General features: G+C 61.5%; 1 protein-coding gene across 5 annotated transcripts in view; it reads left to right on the forward strand.

Moving 5' to 3' along the window:
* COL18A1 (collagen type XVIII alpha 1 chain) overlaps positions 1–19,414 on the forward strand; it is a 94,914-nt gene that overhangs the window by 40,703 nt on the left and 34,797 nt on the right. For 3 of the 5 annotated variants that reach the window (XM_060151097.1, XM_060151098.1, XM_060151099.1), the window contains exon 3: positions 17,286–17,833. In XM_060151097.1, the coding sequence (XP_060007080.1) occupies positions 17,286–17,833 (548 nt within the window). Of the gene's footprint in view, positions 1–6,414; positions 7,124–17,285; positions 17,834–19,414 lie in introns of those variants that run through there. The other 2 variants (XM_060151094.1, XM_060151095.1) reach the window with 1 other exon arrangement.

Here is a 19,414-nt window from a genome sequence, read left to right on the forward strand (position 1 = left end):
TAGTTGTGGCGCACGGGCTTAGTTGCTCTGTGGTACGTGGGGTCTTCCCGGACTAGGGCTCGAACCCGTGTCCCCTGCATTGGCAGGCGGATTCTTAACCACTGCGCCACCAGGGAAGTCCCCACAATGTACGGGTCTTTACTGGACGTGCTGCCGCCCTGGGGGCTGTCCCCAGCACTGGATGTTGGGACTGGTTTCCCAGCCCTGCTCCTTGGAGGCCGGCCAGCTCCTCGCAGGCCCACGCGTCTTGAATGGTCTCTAGTACCTGGTCCTCGAGGGAGGAGCGGGAGAGGTGACCCTGGGCGACCTGAGGAGGGGTCCCTGCAGGACACTGCTGACCTGGGGAGCGTGGGGGGGGGGATGGTCTGAGGGATGGGCTGAAGAGAGGAATCAGGGCCAGCCTTTGGGTCACGTGTGGGCAGCCGCAGGCAGACCACCCGGAGGGGCCCAGGAGAGACCCCGCCGTGGGCCCAGGACGGCTGAGGCCCCGGCGGCAGCATCCCTGAGCCCCGGGCGGACAAGGCCGTCCTCTGACCTCACAGCCCGAAGCCTCAGGCCTGGACACGCTCCGCTTTGTTCCTCGCATTGGCTCTGCTCACAGGTGGGTGTTTCGTGCTTTTGAAAAAATGAAGATAAAAGACCGCATTTCTCAGGAATCCAACCAGAAGGGCCACACGGAACAAACCCTGGCGCAGCGCAGGGCGGGGCCGGAGGCTGGCCGGCCTCCCAGCAGCAGGAGGGCAGAACCTTCTGGAAGTTGTGGTGCTGGGTCCTCTCGGAAGGGGTGGCTGGCCCCTCCCCCCTCCCCCCGGTGCTTGTAGGGGGAGTGATCCTGAGCCAGAGAGACCCGTCTGAGGAGGCCGGCGCCTGGGTCCCCGTGGGGAGGCCGAGGCAGGCGTTTGAGGGAGTGACTTAGACATTTGCGGCTTTGGGACGTCATTCCAACAAGAACGTGCAAACACTGGCTAACAAGTGAGCAAGTCCTAACCCCCGTCACCGGGTAGTGCAGACCCAGGGGGTGGCCGGCAAACCCCGGCCTGGCGGGCCTTTCCTGCAGCCTCCCCGGCGTCCAGGAACCCAGAGACAATAGTGTGCACGGGAGTGAGTGGACGCCTGTGGGCACAGACCCAAGATGTGTGCACACGTGTGTGTACACAGACATGCACACGCACGCACACAGAGACGTAATCACACGCCCATCAGAGAGACACAAACACACACCTATAGACGCACATGCACCCGCGTACCTGGCGAGCCCTGGGGTGAATTAACAAGGGTGCAGGTGTTCGCTGGTTTGGGCCACAAGCCGCTGTGTGTGTCGTGGGTGGAGGAGAGAGGGGGGCCTTTCAGGAAGTCGGCGTGGGAGGAGTGAGGGCGTGAGGGGACAAGGGGCATCGGGAATCCACCCAAAGCTTTGCTAGGGGTCACCTGGCACCTACAAGGCATCTGCAGGAGTTCTGGCCAGTTCATTCCCAAGAAAGAGAAAGCTCCTTGTTATTGCCAGTGCCACCCGCATGTCTCCTCTGAGTACAGAATTCTCTTCTATAATTTAAATTACCCTTGTTGTGTTGGATAGTATCCAGGAGGCTTCAGACAGAAATCCGATGTCCTCCAGGGGAGTTTTCAGCCGCCAGAGACAGTTCTGCAGGCATGGGGAAGGCTGGGTGGGAGGAGGAACCCACCCACGCAGGAGAACTTGCCTTAAGTCAGGACACAGCATGAAATGTGAGAACAGGTGGACACCAGGTTAACAAAGAACAGAAGCTACCACACCATCGAGGAGCGGGGCGTCGTCACCAAGGAAGGATCCAAGGCAAGAACAGCGAGCCCTGTCTGGGAGCCGCAGGACAGCAAGCGTAGGGGATGGGGTCTTGAGGGATGTGTAAAAGTTTGCCAGATGGAGACCACAGCAGCAGTTGTGCTGTCATTGGCTTTTGGTCCTGGACCTGGTGAATTCCCAGCTCACCAGGAATTCCTGGATCCCGGTTGTTCCTGAACTGGGTGCTGGGGGCCCAGGGCTCCTTGCACGGGCAGGACTTGCCGTGGGTCCTCAGAGGATGGCCCTCTGGGCAGCTTTGGGCTTTCTCCCTTCTGGGCACCTGTATGTGGTCAGAGGGTCCTCCAGGGGGCCGCTCTGGGAGCTTAGGTCAATGCATGCGTCTTCTCGGATGTATCTCAGGCTTCCCCAGAGGCCATCCCACCTGGGTGCCGAGCTGCTGCCTGCTTCCGAGTTTCGAGCCCAGCTGGCTGGTGGCGGGCAGTGGCGAGCCCACGCGTGGGTCTATGGACATCGAGCCCACTCCTTGGTGGGGAGGTGCCCTCAGGGTCCTCCAGGGCCAGGTAGATGCTCAGACTCCTGGAACCCTCGTGGCCAAACTTGGCTGGAGGGCCCGGGACAGAGCTCAGCTCCTGCCGGGGAGAGCCAGTCCTCAGGGCAGAGGGACCTTTAGCCGTAGGCCCCACGGGAGGCGGCTTCTCGGCCAGGGTCCCACCGGGGGCCTGCCCAGCATGGGCAGGAGTCACTGCATGCAGGGAGCCCCCGCGATGGCTTCCAAGGGGCTGGCGTCTCAGGCCACCGACACCAGTGCCCAGGTTACCAGGGGATGACTAGAGAGTCAGCAAAGGTCATAGGAGCCCAGGAAGGCTTCAGATGTTGCTGGGCACCTGTGGTCAGCTGGACGGCCCTGTCCAGCCGTTCTCAAAAGTGAAACCTGAAGGGAGACCACAGACCCTTGAGGGCGGCAAAGGGGCCCCAGGATGCTCTGGGCTGCACGGGGGCCCACCGTCTGCACATGCTGGTTGGGGCTGTGCGATTCGGGGCTGGTTTGTTTCCTGAGCTCCCCGTGGAGTAACTGAGGACACGGCCTCCGTGCTCCTTGTCGGGAGCGGCGGGGAACCCTGGGCAGGGCACACAGGGTGGGTGGGTGGGTGGGTGGTCCACTTCAGCCCCGAGGCGATGGGGCGAGTGCCCTTGAGACCTGGGCCTCTGCTCTCTAATCTGGCCTGAGGAGCCGCAGGGAAACTAGCCAAGTCCCCGCCAGGAAGGCGGCTGGGACCCGGGAAACAGGGCCCCCGGGCTGCTCCGGTGGAGGGCTGGGAGGGCCAGAGGAGGCTGTGCTCCGAGTTCTGATTGGGCAGTGCCGAGGCACCACGAAACTTCTCAGGTTGCACGGAAATGCCTCTGTGATACCCCGAGGGTGGGCAGAGGGAGGAAAGGCCAGGTCACCGCTGGGGGCTGGGTGAGGGGATATTGGGCTGGACGCGCCCCCCTGTGCACCCCTCAGCGTCTCGTCTGACCCCTCTCCCTCTAGGGCATGAGGATGAATGGGTGGGGGAGCAACCAGGGGCCGAGGGACCACTCTGTACATGATGGGGGGGCCACCTTACCCCAGGGGCCTGGGGTCGTTCCTCAGCACAGCGTTTGTGACGATTCTGAGGAGGGCTGAGGGCTCTCTGGGCCCGGCCTTGGAGAACAAAGTGCTTTCAGAAACGTGGCACCTGACCCAGAGGGATTTGTGTTTCAGTCATTTCAGATGGTTTCCCTCGAAACCCATTTTCCCCTCCTTCTCCATCCCCACGAGTGACAGGGGGATTATCCAACCTCCACAACGAGCACAGACTCCATAGGGACCGGTGCTGACAGGACCCTGTGCATGGATGGACCGGAGCCCCGTGTGTCCCTGAGGGGCTGGGCCCGGGCGGGGGGCCTGTTGCAGCCACAGTCTGCTGGGGGAGCCCGGTCTACACCTCAGGCGTTCTGAATGCTGCAGTGTCCGTGTGAGTGTGCATGTGAGCGTGTGCACATGTGGGGCCATGCACGTGTGTGTGCATGTGCACGTGTGTGCACGTGCATGCGAGCCTGTGCACGCGTGGGCACGTGTGTGCAGGGAGCCTCACGGACCAGCACCTCGGCAGGTTGCTTCCTGATGGGAGCCGAGTCCTGGGGCAGAGCTGTGCTGACGTTTTCCAGAGAAGGTGGACGTGTGACGTTCTAGGAGTGCCGGGGCGTGACCGCGGTCTCCAGAAGGTGGGCAGGAAGGGTGAGATCTGGAGTGGGGAGGGTGGGGGCTGCCCACTGGATGGTGGTGTGTCGCTCAGTGCAGTGGGGTCACAGCTACCATCCCCCTTTGCCCCGCGGTTCCGCGTTCCTGGCTCTCCCGGGAAGCGTGAATTGAGCGAGTGAATGCAGGGCTGGGGGCTGGCGAGTGGCCCCCAGGGAGTAACTGAGGGCACGGGGCCATCGGGGGGGACAAGGGCAGCCCCACCGTGTTGGGCTCAGCGGCTCTGCCTCAAAAGGGCCCAGAGTCCCTCTCCAGAACGTGCTTGGAGAAGGGGAAGGGCCTTTGGAATATCTGTCCTGAGATTTTCCAGAGACTTTTAGGCATAAAATCACATCAGCGGCATAACTAGCAAGAGACTGTTCTTGAGGCGTTTCTAAGAACTCTGGGGTGGAGGGTGCAACCCAGATTTGGCTTACGGGGTGCCCCCGCCTTTCGAGAGGGGACCTGCTATTCAGCTGTCCTGAAACGTGGGTTCTGGTCCCAAGCGGCCCAGCTCGTCGACGGCACCCTGGGCATCCTGGGCCGGGGTCCCTGCCACAGGCTGGAGAGGACGGGGTCCGAGGGGACTCAGCAGGCGTGGCTGGCAGGCGGGGCACGCGTGGGGTCTAGCGTGGAACGTGTGGTGAGAGCCGTGCGTGTGTGTGTGGATGTGTGAGGGTGCATGGACGATGTGAGCCTGCGGGAGGGAGCACGTGTGTTTGCATAAGCGAGTGTCGGGCGTGTGCGGGCGTGTGTGGGCGCGTGTAGAGACCGCCTGCATTCCACTCGGCATCCCCCTCTCCTGGGCTGTGGCCCAGAGCCTCTGGTCTCCGGGCCGAGGTTTCCTCGCCACACGGTGTGCCTGCCACAGTGAAGGCGTGAGCTGGGTCCCCGCCTGCTCGGGCAGGCGCCAGGTGGGGAGGGGGAGGCTAGCCTCCAGGTCAGATACCCGCACAGGCTGTGAGTCCCAGGCAAGGCTGCTCCCCGTGCCCAGGTCTTCTCCCCAAACCCCGAAGAGGCGCTGGCAGGACTTCAGGCCACAGGGCAGCATCCCATAGTGTTTTGGACAGAGGGATGGTGTCGTCTGAAGTTTTATGAAGGGAAGGAGTCGGGGCTCGGTGGGAAGAGTCCAGCTGCAGGCCGGCCTGGCTAACCTGGCTTCCGGAGAGGTCCGCAGAGTGGGACACCCCCGGAAGGGGCGCCCACTGATGTCTGGAGGAGGCTGGCGCCCGGGGGCTGCGTGAAGGGCTTATCCCCCAGTCGCCCACCCTGCACACGGGCTGAGCTCTGAGGTGTGGGAGTGGCAGGGGGGACCTCTGTCTGTCTGTCTACCGTTGGTCTCACCGAGTCCCTAATCTTCCTCTGCCTTTTGTCGCTTCCCAACTGCTGTGCTCTGCCCCTTTGGAGCAATTCTCAGGAGTTCATCAGCAGCTCCCCCAGGCCTCAGCCAAGCGCTGATGAGAAGTCGGACACTGGCAGGGTCAGCCGGGGAGCGCGGTACCAGCCCGTCAGACAGAGGGCCGGTGTGTTTGAGCAGGTTTTAAGAACGAAAGCTGAAAAGAGGCCGTGCTCTCTGGCGAGGTGGAGGGAGGGCGGCCGGCGTCTGCGGGGGGACAGAGCTGGGCAGGCTGCGGAACAGGTGACCTGAACAGAGGCCCTGGGGACCAAACGCTGCCATCTCAGGGCAGCAGCTGTGGCAGAAGGATGGACTCACAGTGAAGCCAGTGGTTTCTAAGCTCCAGCTTTGCCCCAGAGCCATGGCTTGAGGCCAGGCTTCCAGGCTGTTCTCAGTCAGAGAAACTCCAGTGCAGAGCATTGTGGGCACGGGGGCCAGGGCCTGTACCCCGGCATCCTGAGGCTCCCAGCCACGTGCAGGACGGACGCCCCGAGGACCTGTGCCCGGTGCTCTCTCTTGGGTCTGGGCTCTGCAGGCTGCAGGGCGAGGAGGAGGGTCCTTCCCAAAGCTCCAGTGCACCCAGGAGCGCCCTCCCCCCCCGGGGGACCGCGGTGTGCCGGCCCGGAGCCCACTGTGCCCATGCTCCGGAGCAGGGACTCGGTGGCAGTCTGGGAGGGCCCGGGGAGGGAGCTGGGAAGTCGTCTGACTTCTCTGTCAGTGCCCCTTGGCCTCTGGTGGAGTCTGCGGCTGCTTCAAGGAGGTGTGAGGCGTTTTCCAGGGGGCCTGTCACTTTGGGTAGAGGCGCACATCTGTCCGTTTCCCTCCTTGAGAGCCCTTGAGAGCGGGAGGTAGGAGGGGGAGCCGCCTGGATGCCTGAACGGGGAGCTGGCTGCGGGCCCGGGGGCGGGAGGTGGGGGCGGGCTGGCCCCGCCTCTGGACAGCAGAGGCCGCCCGCTGCTCTGCGGTGCACACAGCCTGATGGCTCCGGACCCCAGCGGCCGCCGCGGCCACTGTGGCCTGCTGCTGCTGCTTGCATGCTGCCTCGCGCCCACCCGGGCTGACCTGATGTCCTGGCTGTGGTCCGCTAACACTGCCGGGTCCACGGTCACACTGGCCTCTAAGCCCCCGGGCAGCTCACCTGTGCAGCCCACAGAGGACACCTCACCTGTGCGGCCCACAGAGGACACCACCACGCACGTGGCCCCCCAGGATGACCCCACCCAGCAGTGGAAAGCCCTTGCCAGCCCCGAGCCGCCTCTGGAGAGGCCGGAGGTGGGCCAGGGCCAGGCCCCCACTGTCCCCTCGGCGGCCTCCACTGCGAGCCCAGACACAAAGGAGGAGAACATTGCCGGCGTCGGAGCCAAGATCCTGAACGTGGCTCTGGGCATCCGGAGCTTTGTCCAGCTGTGGGACGACACCACCCCCACCACGAGCTCCGCCAGGACGGGGACGCCAGGCCCCGAGAACCCCACGGACCCCCTCACCACCCCTGGACCCTCCAGGGGCCCCCAGGACGACTGGACCACTCCCTGGCTGAGCACCGGGGCCCCGAGCTCTCCGGACACCCAGAGGACCGAGGCCGGCACCCTGCCGCCGCCCACCCAGCCGCCGCCCTCCCAGCCGCCGCCCTCCCCGGACAGGCCCCGGGCCCTGCTCGGGGAGCCTGCGGTACCACCGCCATCCCCAGGTAGAGCTTCTCTGTCCTCCGCGTGGGCCGGGGCCCCTCCCCAGGGAAGTCAGCCGCCCCCGGGGTGGCCCCAGGAGCTGGACAGCAAGGGACTCTTGCCCGCGGCAGCCCGTCCCGGCCAGCAGCACCGACGCCCTGATGACCGCACGCGCACGCCTCCTCCGCTTGCCCTGGTGACGGGCTCCCCGGGAGTGCACGCTGCCCCCTGGGCTCTCTCCTCTGAGCCCTCCGCCAAGCTGTCTCACGCCGCACTCTTGGCTCTAAGTGGGGACGGGGGTGCTTGGGTTCCCCACGTGGCTAACCCTGCGGGGCCTGGTCTCGCTGACAGCTCCGCACTGCTGGGCGCTGCCGGCCGCTGCCTGCCCCTGCTGCCCTCCCTGGCGCTCTGCGGCCACCTGGGCATCGGGCGCTTCTGGCTGCCCAACCACCTCCACCACGCGAGCGGCGAGGAGGTGCAGGCCGCGGCCCGGGCCTGGGGGGCGCTCCTGCAGACCCACTGTCACCGCTTCCTGGCCTGGTTCTTCTGCCTGCTGCTGGCCCCCCCCTGTGGCCCCGGCGCCCTGCCCGGCCTGCCGCCCTGCCGCCAGTTCTGCGAGGCCCTGGAGGACGCGTGCTGGAGCCGCCTGGACGGGCGCGGGCTGCCGTTCCCCTGCGCCTCTCTCCCGGCCCGCGAGGACGGGCGCTGCGTGTTCATTGGGCCGCCTGCAGGTAACGGCCGGCCCGCCACCCGCCTTCCCGTCGGTCCGGCTGGGCGAGCGCCCTCGGGAGGCTGGACGGCGTGCGCTGCTTCCTTTGGGGGGGAGGCTGAGAGGCGTGCTCAAGACCGGAGGTTCTGTGCGTGACGGCAGGTCCCCCACGCTCTGAGGTCGCCTGCCACACACCTGTCGCGGAGGGGGAACCAAGGCACAGGACGGCGACGGGACTTCCCACCGAATTCTGCCCACGGCTCCCAGCCACTGTGCCCAGCCTGCACGGTCGAGGGGGCGGAAGGGACGGGGGGCTTGCAGCTCTTAAGGTCGACAGGTCTTGACCATCTAGCGACCAGTGAGTCTGAGGGGCTCACGGGGGTCCCCCAGCCGGTCCGTGAGCTCCAGAGCCCCTCCACCCCGGGGCAGCAAAAGGGCCACTCCCTCCTGGGGGCCACGTCCCCCCACATGGACTCGCCCCATCACCACGTGGCTGGTAGGGGAGAGGGATGGGCCGCCGCAGCCTCCTAGGGCCCACCAGCTGCCTCTGCGTCCTTGGTGTGGCTGGGCCCCTGAGCGGAGCCTGCTCCCCGTTCGCGCTTGCGGGCCCATCCGTGCCCTGCTGTGTGTGTACTGCTAACCGCCCCCCCGCGACCGTGGTGCCGTGGGGAGCAGCCTCGACCCACTCATTGGTCTCTGAAGTCATTGGGCTTTGGAGCTGGGTCAGTGGGGGTGGGCCGCCTGCACTGGACCCCGAGAGGGGGTGTCAGTCTGCTGGGCCCCTGAGGGATGTGCATGGGCGATTCCCTGGCCAGGCCTGGGATGCAGTGAGGAGGTGGCTGCCGGTGCCCGGGCCACAGCAGGACAGGAACAAGCGCCCATGACGGTGGTGCCCACCCCAAGGAAGAAGAAAGCAAGGGCTGGGAGGAGAGGGAGGTGGGACCGTGGCCTCTGCAGACAGACGGATGGGGACGCTGCTCGAGGGGGGCGGTGGCTGAGCCCCGCGTGTGAGCAGGGTGGCCAGGAGGGTGTCCGAGGAGCAGCCCGGGCGGGGTCCCCTCTGGGAGGGCCTGGCGCATGAGGAGCCCACGGGCCCTGTGGCTGTCCCTGAGGGCGGGGCCGAGGGCGGGGGCAGGGGCCTGGCCCGGCTGTTGGCACGGAGGGCATCGACCTCACGCCGAGGGAGGGGGCTGCAGCGAGCTGCATGCTCCCTCACCCTCCACGCCGTCAGTGCCCCCAGTACACCTGACACCGGGCCAGCCCGGGCCCCTCCAGACTCTGTGCCGCGTCCCCCAGCCAGCCTTGCCCTGTCCCCAACCACGCGCGTGGGGCAGGGGCAGCACCGCAGGGAGGTGTCCTGCCAGGAGGGCCCCTGGTGCCACGCAAAGGCCCACCTCCACGGGGCAGGGGCAGGGAGCGGGGAAGGCCAGGCCTGTCCGCTCAGAGCCCTGGGCACACGTCCCGCTGCTGGGCCCAGGTCCCCTTTGGCTTGGGGGTTCAGCCACAGTGGGCCCGGGGCGGGGGCTGGTGCAGGACGGGCCTCGCGCTGGCAGGGCCCGGGCAGGGCTGCGCGGGGTGTGGGATTCCCCTGATTGCAGCTGGCCCGGTCTGTGGAGCGGCCTCGGGGACTTCTCTCTGGGCGTGGGCACACATTGGCAGGGCCGCGGCCTGAGGCCGTGTTCAGAGCAGAAGCCTGCGGGATTCTTCCGTCAGACGCTCTGACGTCCACCACACCAGGGACCCTGCTGGCCGTGGCCTGGCCGGGGGTGTCCCACGGGGCCAGGGCTGGAGTGCCCTTGCCCTTCTCTGCCCGCTGCCAGTCCCTTGGGCCAGCCCTGTGTGCAGTGGGGGAGGGGCAGGCGGGGGCGGGGGCCTGGCCGGGGAGGGCAGCCCTGGGGTGAAACTGACTCTGGCCGAGTGAGGTCCTGGGCTGCTTGTGCCGGCCGTGGGGCGGGGTGGGCGAGGCCTGAGCCGCGGGTGCCGCCTCCTTCCCAGGCCCCAGCAGAGCTGCCCGCAGGCCCCCCCCCCCCACAGTACCACCACTTGCGTCCCTGCTCTCCAGTGTGTCCTGCAGGGCGGTGGCGGACCCCAGGACAGACGGGCACCCTCGCCTCGCGGTGGCCGGTGGGGCGTGGACGGGTGCACAGCAGCCTGAGGCCACGGCCCTGTCCAGCCCATCGCAGCGCCTCCCCCTGGACCTGCTTCCTCCCTGGCGCCGGCTCGCGGCTGGGGGGATGCGCGGCCAGCGGTGTCGGGCTCGGGGAGGTGGTCGGGAGGGACCCCCATGCGGGGCCCCCAGCACCGTGTGGCCAGGAGGGGAGGGGAGGGCGGCTGTCGCTGCCAAGGCCCCGCCAGCTCCGTGGTGTCTGCGGTCAGGCCATGCGTGTCCCGGCCCCTCCCCTCCCCTCCCCTCCCTGTGGCGCCGTGGGGAGAGCGCACTGTTCGGGAGGGTCTCTTGTCCCTTAGGCCCCAGAGATTGGGGAGTGAGGCCTCCACACAGGGACGAGTGGGGCAATGTCCGTCCCAGGTCCTCCCGGGTCTCTGCTGGGTGGGCCAGCAGGTGGGCGGGTTGACCCCTGGGAGCGAGGACGGAGCTGGGGTTGGGGAGAGGGCGCCTGGGGTGTCGGGGGAGGCCCCACTGGAAGGGGCAGGTTCTGCAGGTGAGCGGCCTCAGTCCCGAGGAGGGAGAGTGCAGAGTAGCCATTGCTCAGAGCGGGCCGTCCTCCTGCCACCATGCACGTGCTGGCCCAGGACCGCCTGCACCTGCCTCTCTCGTCCCTGAGGGCCACCCTGCTCTCATCGCGTCCTCCGCTGCTTCTCCCCTGTGTTAGGTCTTCATCCCAGAGCTAGTCGTGAACACGTTCATCAATTACGGGCCTCACAAGGGAGGGCCAGACACAGCTCCCTGTGCGGGGCGTCTCTGTGGATTTGCACACGTGTGGTGTGTGAGTGGCCACCAAGACAAAGGACCACAAACTCAGGGGCTCAAGTCAACACTAGTGTGTCACCTTTGGGGTCGGGAGTCTGAAGTCAGTGTCTCTGGGCCAGAAGCAAGGTGCCTGCCGCGCTGCGCTCCTTCTGGGGCTCCAGGGAAGGTTCGGCTTGTCTTCTCCAGCTTCTGGAGGCAGCCTGCGTTCCTTGTCTCTCGGCGCCCCTCCACCTTCAAAGCCAGTGGTACCACCAGCCCTTCTCGGGCTGCGCCTCTCTGGCTCTCTGCCCTGGCTGGGAGAGGTTCTCTGCTCAGCTCGTGGTTAGATTGGCTGGTCTCATCCCAAGGGCCGTCACCGTAACCACACCGGCAAAGTCCCCTTTGCCGAGTGCAGCGACAGCTCACAGGTTCCAGGCGTTGTGGGACAGACACCTCTGGGGCCCATTATCCTGCTGCCATAGCGTGTGCGTGCACGTGTGTGCACCCACACATACTCGTGAGTCCTGCTTTGTGGACGTGGGATCACGTTCTGTGCACCTGAAAGTCTCCTCTTCCTGCACAGGGTCTGGGAAGCCTCCCTGTGTCGCTGGAGGGCCAGTGGCCCCACTCAGCCTCCCGATCTCTTTGTTCCTCGATTGTTCAAGTCTGTGTTAATGACTGGCGGCCCGAGAGCCCCTGTGCATCCCAGCTTTGGGTGCTGGGTAACACGCCTCACTTGGAGCGCATAGCATTCTTCAAAGACGCCTCGGATGCCCTTGGGCACTTTCTCTCCTAGATCATCAGAAACATTCCCCGAGGCTATGGTTGGTCATGGTGGACGTGTGCGCAGATCTGAACGTTGTAAACCTGTCGGCACATCCACCGGGACTTGGGTCACCTCTCCATTTGTTTAGGATGCTTCCCAGTCCTGCATGTTTCTGAGATGTTTGTTCTCTGTGGGTTTTCTCTGTGATGCTGAGATGAGGTTCCCCAACCCCACAGCTGTCTGGACTTGGTGACCACTGCCATGTGTGAGGAAGGGACAGGATGGACTTTCTTTAGACACGTGATCAGGTTGTCTTACTGAGGTGGTCATGTCCCATCTTAATGGGAAGGTAGGGCAGGAGAGAGACCCAGGGTCTGCATCGTGAATGAGGACTTCCTCCCCTTTCTGCCACGCATCCTGGGTGCGCGGGGTGGTACCGGGCTCATCACATCTCGGTGGACTGTCAAAATTACCATCCCCTTTGTCCCACGTAATACCTTTCATCTTGAATTCTGTTTTGTCTGATAATATAGTAGGGCTGCAATGTTTACTTACTTTTTATCATTTGCCTAATTTTTTTAACAGACTTGTTTTTAGAGCAGTTTAGGCTCCTAGCAAACTTGAGAGGAAGGTCCAGAGAGTTCCCCACTGTCAACACCCCCACCCAGCGGTACATTTGTTGTTATTGGTGAACCTGCCCTGGCATATCGCAATCGCCCGGAGTCCAAAGTTCAGGGTTCACTTAGTGTTATATGTTCCGTCGTGCGTTTGACAAATGTAAATGGCATGTATCCACCATTATAGTATCACAAAGGGTATTTTCACTGTGCTACGAATCTTCTGCACCCCACCTGTTCGTCCCTCCTCCCCGACTCCTGGCGGCCACTGATCTTTTTACTGTCTCCACAGTTGTGCCTTCTCCGGAATGTCATATGGCTGGAATCATACAGTCTGTAGCCTTTTCAGATTGGCTTCTTTCACTTAGGAACATGCATTCAAGTTTCCTGCATGGCTTTTCTTGACTTGATAGCTCATTTCTCTTTAGCTCCGAACACTATTCCACTGTCCGGATGGGCCACAGTCTGTGTGTTCACCTGCTGAAGGACAGCATGGTTGCTTCCAGGTTTTGTCAGCTGTGGAAAAGCTGCTGTAAATACCCGCAGGCAGGTTTCTGTGTGGACGTAAGTCTTCAGCTCCTTTAGGTAAATACCAAGGAAAGCGATTGCTGGATCCTATGGTAAGAGTCTGTTTAGTTTTGTAAGAAACGGCCAGACCGTCTTCCCAAGCAGCCACGCCATCTGCGTTCCCACCAGCAGTGATGAGGGTTCCTGTTGCTCCACAGCCTCGTCAGCACTTGGTGTTGTCTATATTCCAGATTTTGGCCATTCTGATAGGTGTATAGAGATATCTCATTGTTATTTTATTTTTATATATATATTTTTGGCCGAGCCACGCGGCTTGTGGGATCTTAGTTCCCCAACCAGGGACTGAACCTGTGCGCTCGGCAGTGAAAGCGCTGAGTCCTGACCGCTGGACCGCCAGGGAAGTCCCTCGTTGTTTTAACTTGCGTTTTCCTGATGACAGCTGATGTGGAGCATCTTTTCAGGTCCTTAACTGCCATCTGTGTGTCTTCTTTGCTGAGACGTCTGTTCAGGTCTTCCGTCCATTTCTTAATCAGGCTGTTCATTTTCTCATTGTTGAGTTTCAAGTGTTCTTTATATATTTTGAATAACAGTCCTTTATCTGATGCGTGTTTTGCAATTTTTTCTCCCAGTCTGTGGCTTGTCTTCTCGTTGTCGTAACTGTGTCTTTTGGAGCACAGAAGTCCAGCTTGTCAGTTCTTTCATGAATTGTGCCTTTGGTGTTGTATCTAAAAAGTCATTGCCAAACCCAAGGTCATCAAGAGTTTCTCCCATGTTATCTTCTAGGAGTTTGGCATTTTACATTTAGGTCTGTGATCCATCGTGAGTTTTTTGTTTTTTGTTTTTTTTTTTTGCATGTGATGTCCAGTTATTCTAGCACCATTTGTTGAAAAGACTATCTTTCCCCCATTGTATTGCCTTTGATTTTTTTATTAAAGATGATTGACTGTATTTATGTGGGTCTATTTCTGGGCTTTCTGTTCGGTTCCGTTGATCTGTTTGTCTCTCTTGCACCAATACCACAGTGTCTTGATTCCCGTAGCTTATAATAAGTCTTAAAGGCAGACACTGTCAGTCCTCCAAATTTGTTCTTCTCCTTCAGTAGTGTGTTGGTCTTTTCCCTCCCTGTATAAACTTCAGAACTGACTTGTTTATAGCCCCAAAATAACTTGCTGAGATTTTCATTAGGATTGCACTGAATCTATAGCAAATTGGGAAGAACTGATATCTTGACATCATTGAGTCTTCCTATCCATGAACATGGGATATCTCTGCATTCATTTAGTTCTTTGATTTCTTTTGTCGGATTTTTGTAGCTTTTCTCATGTAGGTCTTGTACACATATATGTCATACTTATACCTGGTATAAATATAAATATTTCATCTTGGGGGTGCTAGTGTAAATGGTACTGTGTTTTTAATGTCAAATTCCACTTGTTCATTGCTGGTATATAGAAAATGGTTGACTGTTGTACATTAATCTTATATCCTACAAACTTGCCATTATCAGTGGTTCCAGGAGTATTTTTTTGGTAATTGTTTTGGGTTTTCTACATTTTGATTTTCACGTCATCTGCAGATTGATAGTTTCATTTCTTCCTTTCCAATCTGTGTGCTTCTATTTCCTTTTCTGGTCTTATGGCGTTAGCTATTATGGTGAAAAGGAGTGGTGAGAGGGGGCATCCTTGCCTTGTACCTGGTTTTAGTGGGGAAGCTTCAAGTTTCTCACTGTTAAGTATACCGTTAGGTATGATGTTCACTGTAGGTTTTTAGTAGATAGTCTACCAACTTGAGGAAGTTCACCTTTATTCCTAGTTTACTGAGTTTTTATCATAACGTGCGTTGGATTTTATAAGATGCTTTTTCTGCATCTAGCGATAGGACCATGTGAGTTTTCTTAATTCTGTTGATGTGATGGATTCCATTAATTGATCTTCAAATGTTGAGCCGACCTTAAGTACCTGGGCTGAAGCCCACTTGGTCCTGGCTGGCCTGTTTGCTGAAAGGGAAACTGTCTTCAACTAGCAAGTCCCCGATTCCTCCATCTGAAGCGAGTGCGGCAGACCAGAGGGCCCTGGCTTATGTAGGTGACACCCACTGTGTTCCCAGGAAGGCGTACCTCTGAGCTCCCAGAGCTTGGCTTGGGCACTCGCTCTCTGGAGAGATACTGGTTCCCTTCCCGAGACAGCTGGGCCAGCGCCTCAGGCCAGCACCTCCAGCACAGCAGCTGCCAGATCTGCAGGGAGGTGTGGCCACATCCCCCGCCCAGGACGCCTGTAACTGGAGAACGGAGCAGTGATCTTAGGGCTGTGGCATTCGGAGGCCTACTCCCGATGGGAACCATGGAGAATTTCATGGAGAGGAAATGGGAGAACTTTGGAAAGGAACTGCTCATGCATCTCTGGGGTCCCTGGGCTGTCTCTATAACACGCTATTGTCTTCCAGCCCAGGACGTCCACGGCTGCTGCATCTTGTGTTCGCAATTAATCTGGAAAAGTTCTAGCTGCCTGGGAGAAGGGCGCTGCTGGGGCACATCCATGTTTAACTTTGGGGGCAGCTGAGTTGGGACACTGGGGCCACTGGCACTCAGGCTGGTGAGGGTCCTGTTTCCTAATCTTAGAGCATCTCCCCGAGTGGACACTTGGGCCCTGGGCACTTCTGATACAAAGGGACCCATATAGCAGCCGCCGTCTGGGTGGACAGTGTCTGTCTCTGAGCAGGAAGTGGCTGCTGGCCTCCCGGAGCCCAGGGTATTGCGGAAGATCTGCTGCCCCTGTGAGGGGGCCGTTTACCCTGGGCAGGCGCGAGGCCAGGCCCCTGCTCCGTAGATGCTGCTGTCTGCACTGCCCTGGCTGTTCCCCACTTCTCATCTGCATAGGGGTCTTACCTGCAAGGGGCAGGGTGAGGCTGAGGGGAGCCCACATTGTGGGAAGTCGGGGCCACACAGAGACGCCGCTATCCGGGAGGGGCCAGCCCGGCGGGTTCCCAAAGCCCTGGTCTCCGTGTGGGCGCCTCTTCTCTTCTCTTTTCATATTTTGTTCTCAGGGTGCTCTGTGAAAGGCACGGCTTGTCTTGGGAAGTTGGGGTCCAGCTTTTCTTCCCTCTGCTTTGCCCCAGGAAGTCCTGGGTCGGCCTGACCCTGTGCTCGGGGGCCAGAGTCCAGGCGCCCACCACACACTGACGCACGGATGCAGCCACGCTGTCACCCGCACGCATGGTCGCGTGCACACTGGAGGGCTCATCCGCGCCTTGGTCGGGACACCCACACGCCAGCAGCCGCTCCCCAGGAGAGCGTCTTCCCGTGGACCTCATTTTGGAGGCAGACCGCGCTGATTACGGGGGTCTTCTTTTTTTTTTTTTTTTGCGGTACGCGGGCCTCTCACTGCCGTGGCCCCTCCCGTTGTGGAGCACAGGCTCCGGACGCGCAGGCTCAGCGGCCATGGCTCACGGGCCCAGCCGCTCCGCGGCACGTGGGATCTTCCCACACCGGAGCACGAACCCGTGTCCCCTGCATCGGCAGGCGGACTCTCAACCACTGTGCCACCAGGGAAGCCCTACAGGGGGTCTTAAGAGAAAAGGCCTTGGGGGGGGCCCTTGGCCAGACCACGGTCCCCAAGTCCCCACTCTGCCCGGCCGTGTGGGCGTTCAGGGAAGCCACTGGTGAACCGGCCTCTCCTCGAAATGGTGTTTCCCCCTCCTGGGGTGGCCAGTGACCACGTCCCCTGTACAGAGAGGTGGGCCCTGCCGCCCCCAGCCCTGGACACCCCCGGTCCCAGCAATCATAAGTCCAGGCCACTAGTGGCCCCTACACGCCCAGGAAGCAGCAGTGTCCCTGCTGTACCCACGGCTCGGGCGGGTCCAGGCGCCGCGGCCCTGTCCCAGCCTGGGCCTGTGCTGCCGAGTGGGCTCCTTTTGTTGGGGGGTCGCTGACCACACGAGGAAGCGGAGGGACGAAAGCCCGCGGGGTAACTGAGAGGATGGGTGGAGCGGTGTGGGGCTGAGAGTGTGGCGGTCGGTGAGGGAGGAGGCCAGGGTGGTCCATCAGGCAGCCCTGTCCCGGTCGGGCGGTCATGTGTGGCGCCTGGTGTGGACACTGGGCAGTGAGGAGCCCCCGAAGCAGCCACCAGCTGGGAGGACCCCCAGCAACCTGGGAGGCGGGGGCGGAGTTTGCGGTACCAAGTGTGAGCAGACTTGGAGACCACAGCTAAGAAGGGCCCCCCAAGGAACGCGGCCCCTTTTACGGCCTCCCTTCCTAGGAGTGTAACTCGTTTCCGGGACGTTCCTAGTGTAGACGCAGCTCAGGGCACCCCCTGTGTGCATCTCTCTCTTTTTTGTAACGTTTCGATGTCTTGAAGTTACGCCAGTGTCCGGGGTGGGTGAGGGTGCCTTGGCCAGCGTCTGGTGCGTTCCTCCTGTGGTTCCAGTGTGGGAACGGGGCAGGCTCGAGCCCTCGGCGCCTGGCAGGGGCTCCTTGTGCCCCTGCCCCTCCCACCACGCTAATTTGGGAGGGTCTCTGCGCCCCACTTGGAAGCAGCGAGCCTGTGGGGGCGGGCGTGGCGCCTGGGCAGGTGGCTGTCGTGCCCCGCTGGCGGGTGGGAGGCCAGCCGGGCCTCGGTTTCCCTGGGGGTGCGCGGCCTCACTGCTGTCTTTCTCTCCACAGGGGGCCAGGTCACGGAGGTGGGGCTCCAGCCGCTGCTCGGGGAGCCCCTGCCGCGGCAGGTGGCCCTGGTGCACGACCCCGACGTGGGGCCCGCCTACGAGTTCGGCGCGGACGTGGGTGGTGACGGCTGGGCGGCCCGGAGCCTCCTGCCCAGCACGTTCTTCCAGCACTTCTCCCTGCTGGTGCACGTGCGGCCGGCCTCGGCGCGCGCGGGCGTGCTCTTCGCGGTCACAGACGCGGCGCAGGCGGTGGTCCTGGTGGGCGTGAAGCTGGCAGAGGCGCGCGGGGCGTGGCAGCAGGTGCAGCTGCTCTACACCGAGCCCGGTGCCGCCCGCACTCACACGGCCGCCAGCTTCACGCTGCCCACGCTGGACGGTCGCTGGACGCGCCTGGCCATCGCCGTGGACGGCGCGCATGCCACGCTCTTCGTGGACTGCAAGGAGGTCCAGCGCCAGCCCCTGGCGCGCTCCCCGCGCGGCCTGCAGCTGGAGCCCGACGCCCGCCTCTTCGTGGCCCAGGCCGGCCGAGCAGACCCTGACAAGTTCCAGGTAACCGCGATGGCCGCCAGCACCCGGGGCAGGGGGCGGGCTGGGGATGGGGACGATGGTTGCTCCCACCTGCTGCGGCAGGGGCTCCGGGGACAGGAAAACCCCGGGGGAGCAGGCCCGTGGTCCACCCAGCTCCCCCTGGGCTTTATTCCCCTGCTGCTCTGGGACGGCCTTCTTCACTGGATACCCACGTCTGCCACCGTCAGGGGCCCCACCCCACGTGTGCATATGTGTGTCTGCACGTGGGTGTGGTGCTCCCCCCATCCGTGAGCGGGGGCTTTGTCCAGGCCCAGCGGCAGACCACACACAGTGAAAATTAAGAGTTTCAAGACGGCAGTGGAGCGCTGAGTGTGGGCCAGGGGGTTCATGCCACGCACCAACATTCATCGTGCTGGTTATTATTTTTGCCAGACTGTGCAGTGGCCCCATGGCCGGTGAGCCCAGGGCAGGCCTCCGCTTCAGAGCAGCGTGGGCAGAACTTCCCCAGCGGTGACTGGCATGTGGCAGTCTCTACCATGTCCCCAGGGAAGCCCCTTCCCCCAGGCCTGGCCCTGGCCTTCACTTCTGGGGGGAGGCAGGTCCCAGATCCTAGTGGGGTCTTTCTCCTGGGCCCTCGGCCCTCGCAGTTCTTGGACCCTTTAGCTGGAGCCCGCCTCCTGGAGGCAGTGCGTGGGCACCCCCAGCGAGCGCTGGCCCACGAGTCCCTGAATTCTGACGTTGCAGCCACTTTGCAGCTGGCCCGCCCCGCCCAGTGGTCCAGACAGGGGTCCCTGTGTGTGCTGGTGGGGGATGTGTCCCCAGGGGACAGAAGGTTAATTATTGCCCAGACAAAGGCTGCTTGGTTAAAGTTGTTCTAAGTCCTGGTGACTCGGTTCTGAAAGCTGACCTTTCACCTTTGGCAGGAACTCTCACCCATGGGGTCTGGGAGCCAGCAGGACTTTGATACCAAACTGGGCCTCTTCGTGTTTTCATGTTGATCCTCAAACTTGTTTAACTGGAGAGAAGTTGGAGAGAGCCGTTCCATCTAGGGAGGGGCGGTGTGGACTGGCGAGTCATGAGATTTCCCACGCTTTTCCAGACGGAAATCTCTCCCATAAGTTCCATGTTTCTTTAACAGTTTAAAAGAAAAGTTGCTCATGTGCTGGTGGGGATGGGTTGCCTGTCTCACGGTGCTGACAGAGGTCACCACCTTCCTGCCTCGAGGACAGCCAGAGGGGCTCACCAGGCTGGGGTCATCTGAGCAAAACACACTTGCCAGTTAGATACGTAGGCAAACAGTGTCCGGGTGTTTTAATTTGCATTTCCTAGTTGTGAGTGAAAACAAACTTTAATGTTTCCCGTGTTTACTGGATATTTGTATTTCTTCTCGTGACTAGCCCGTTTATGTCCTTTGCATTTTTGTTTTAATGGCTTCAATAGTTTCTTATTGGTTTATATGAACTCTTTATGTATGTAAGCCACTGATCATTTGTTTTATACACTGCAGATTTTATTTCCCAGTTTTTCATTTGCCTTTTCACCTAGTCATTCTTTTTAACCATTGGGATATTTAAAGTGTTTATGTGGTTAAATCTGGCCTGG

The sequence above is a fragment of the Lagenorhynchus albirostris genome, chromosome 5 (genome assembly GCF_949774975.1).
Source record: "Lagenorhynchus albirostris chromosome 5, mLagAlb1.1, whole genome shotgun sequence".
NCBI classification, from domain to species: domain Eukaryota; kingdom Metazoa; phylum Chordata; class Mammalia; order Artiodactyla; family Delphinidae; genus Lagenorhynchus; species Lagenorhynchus albirostris.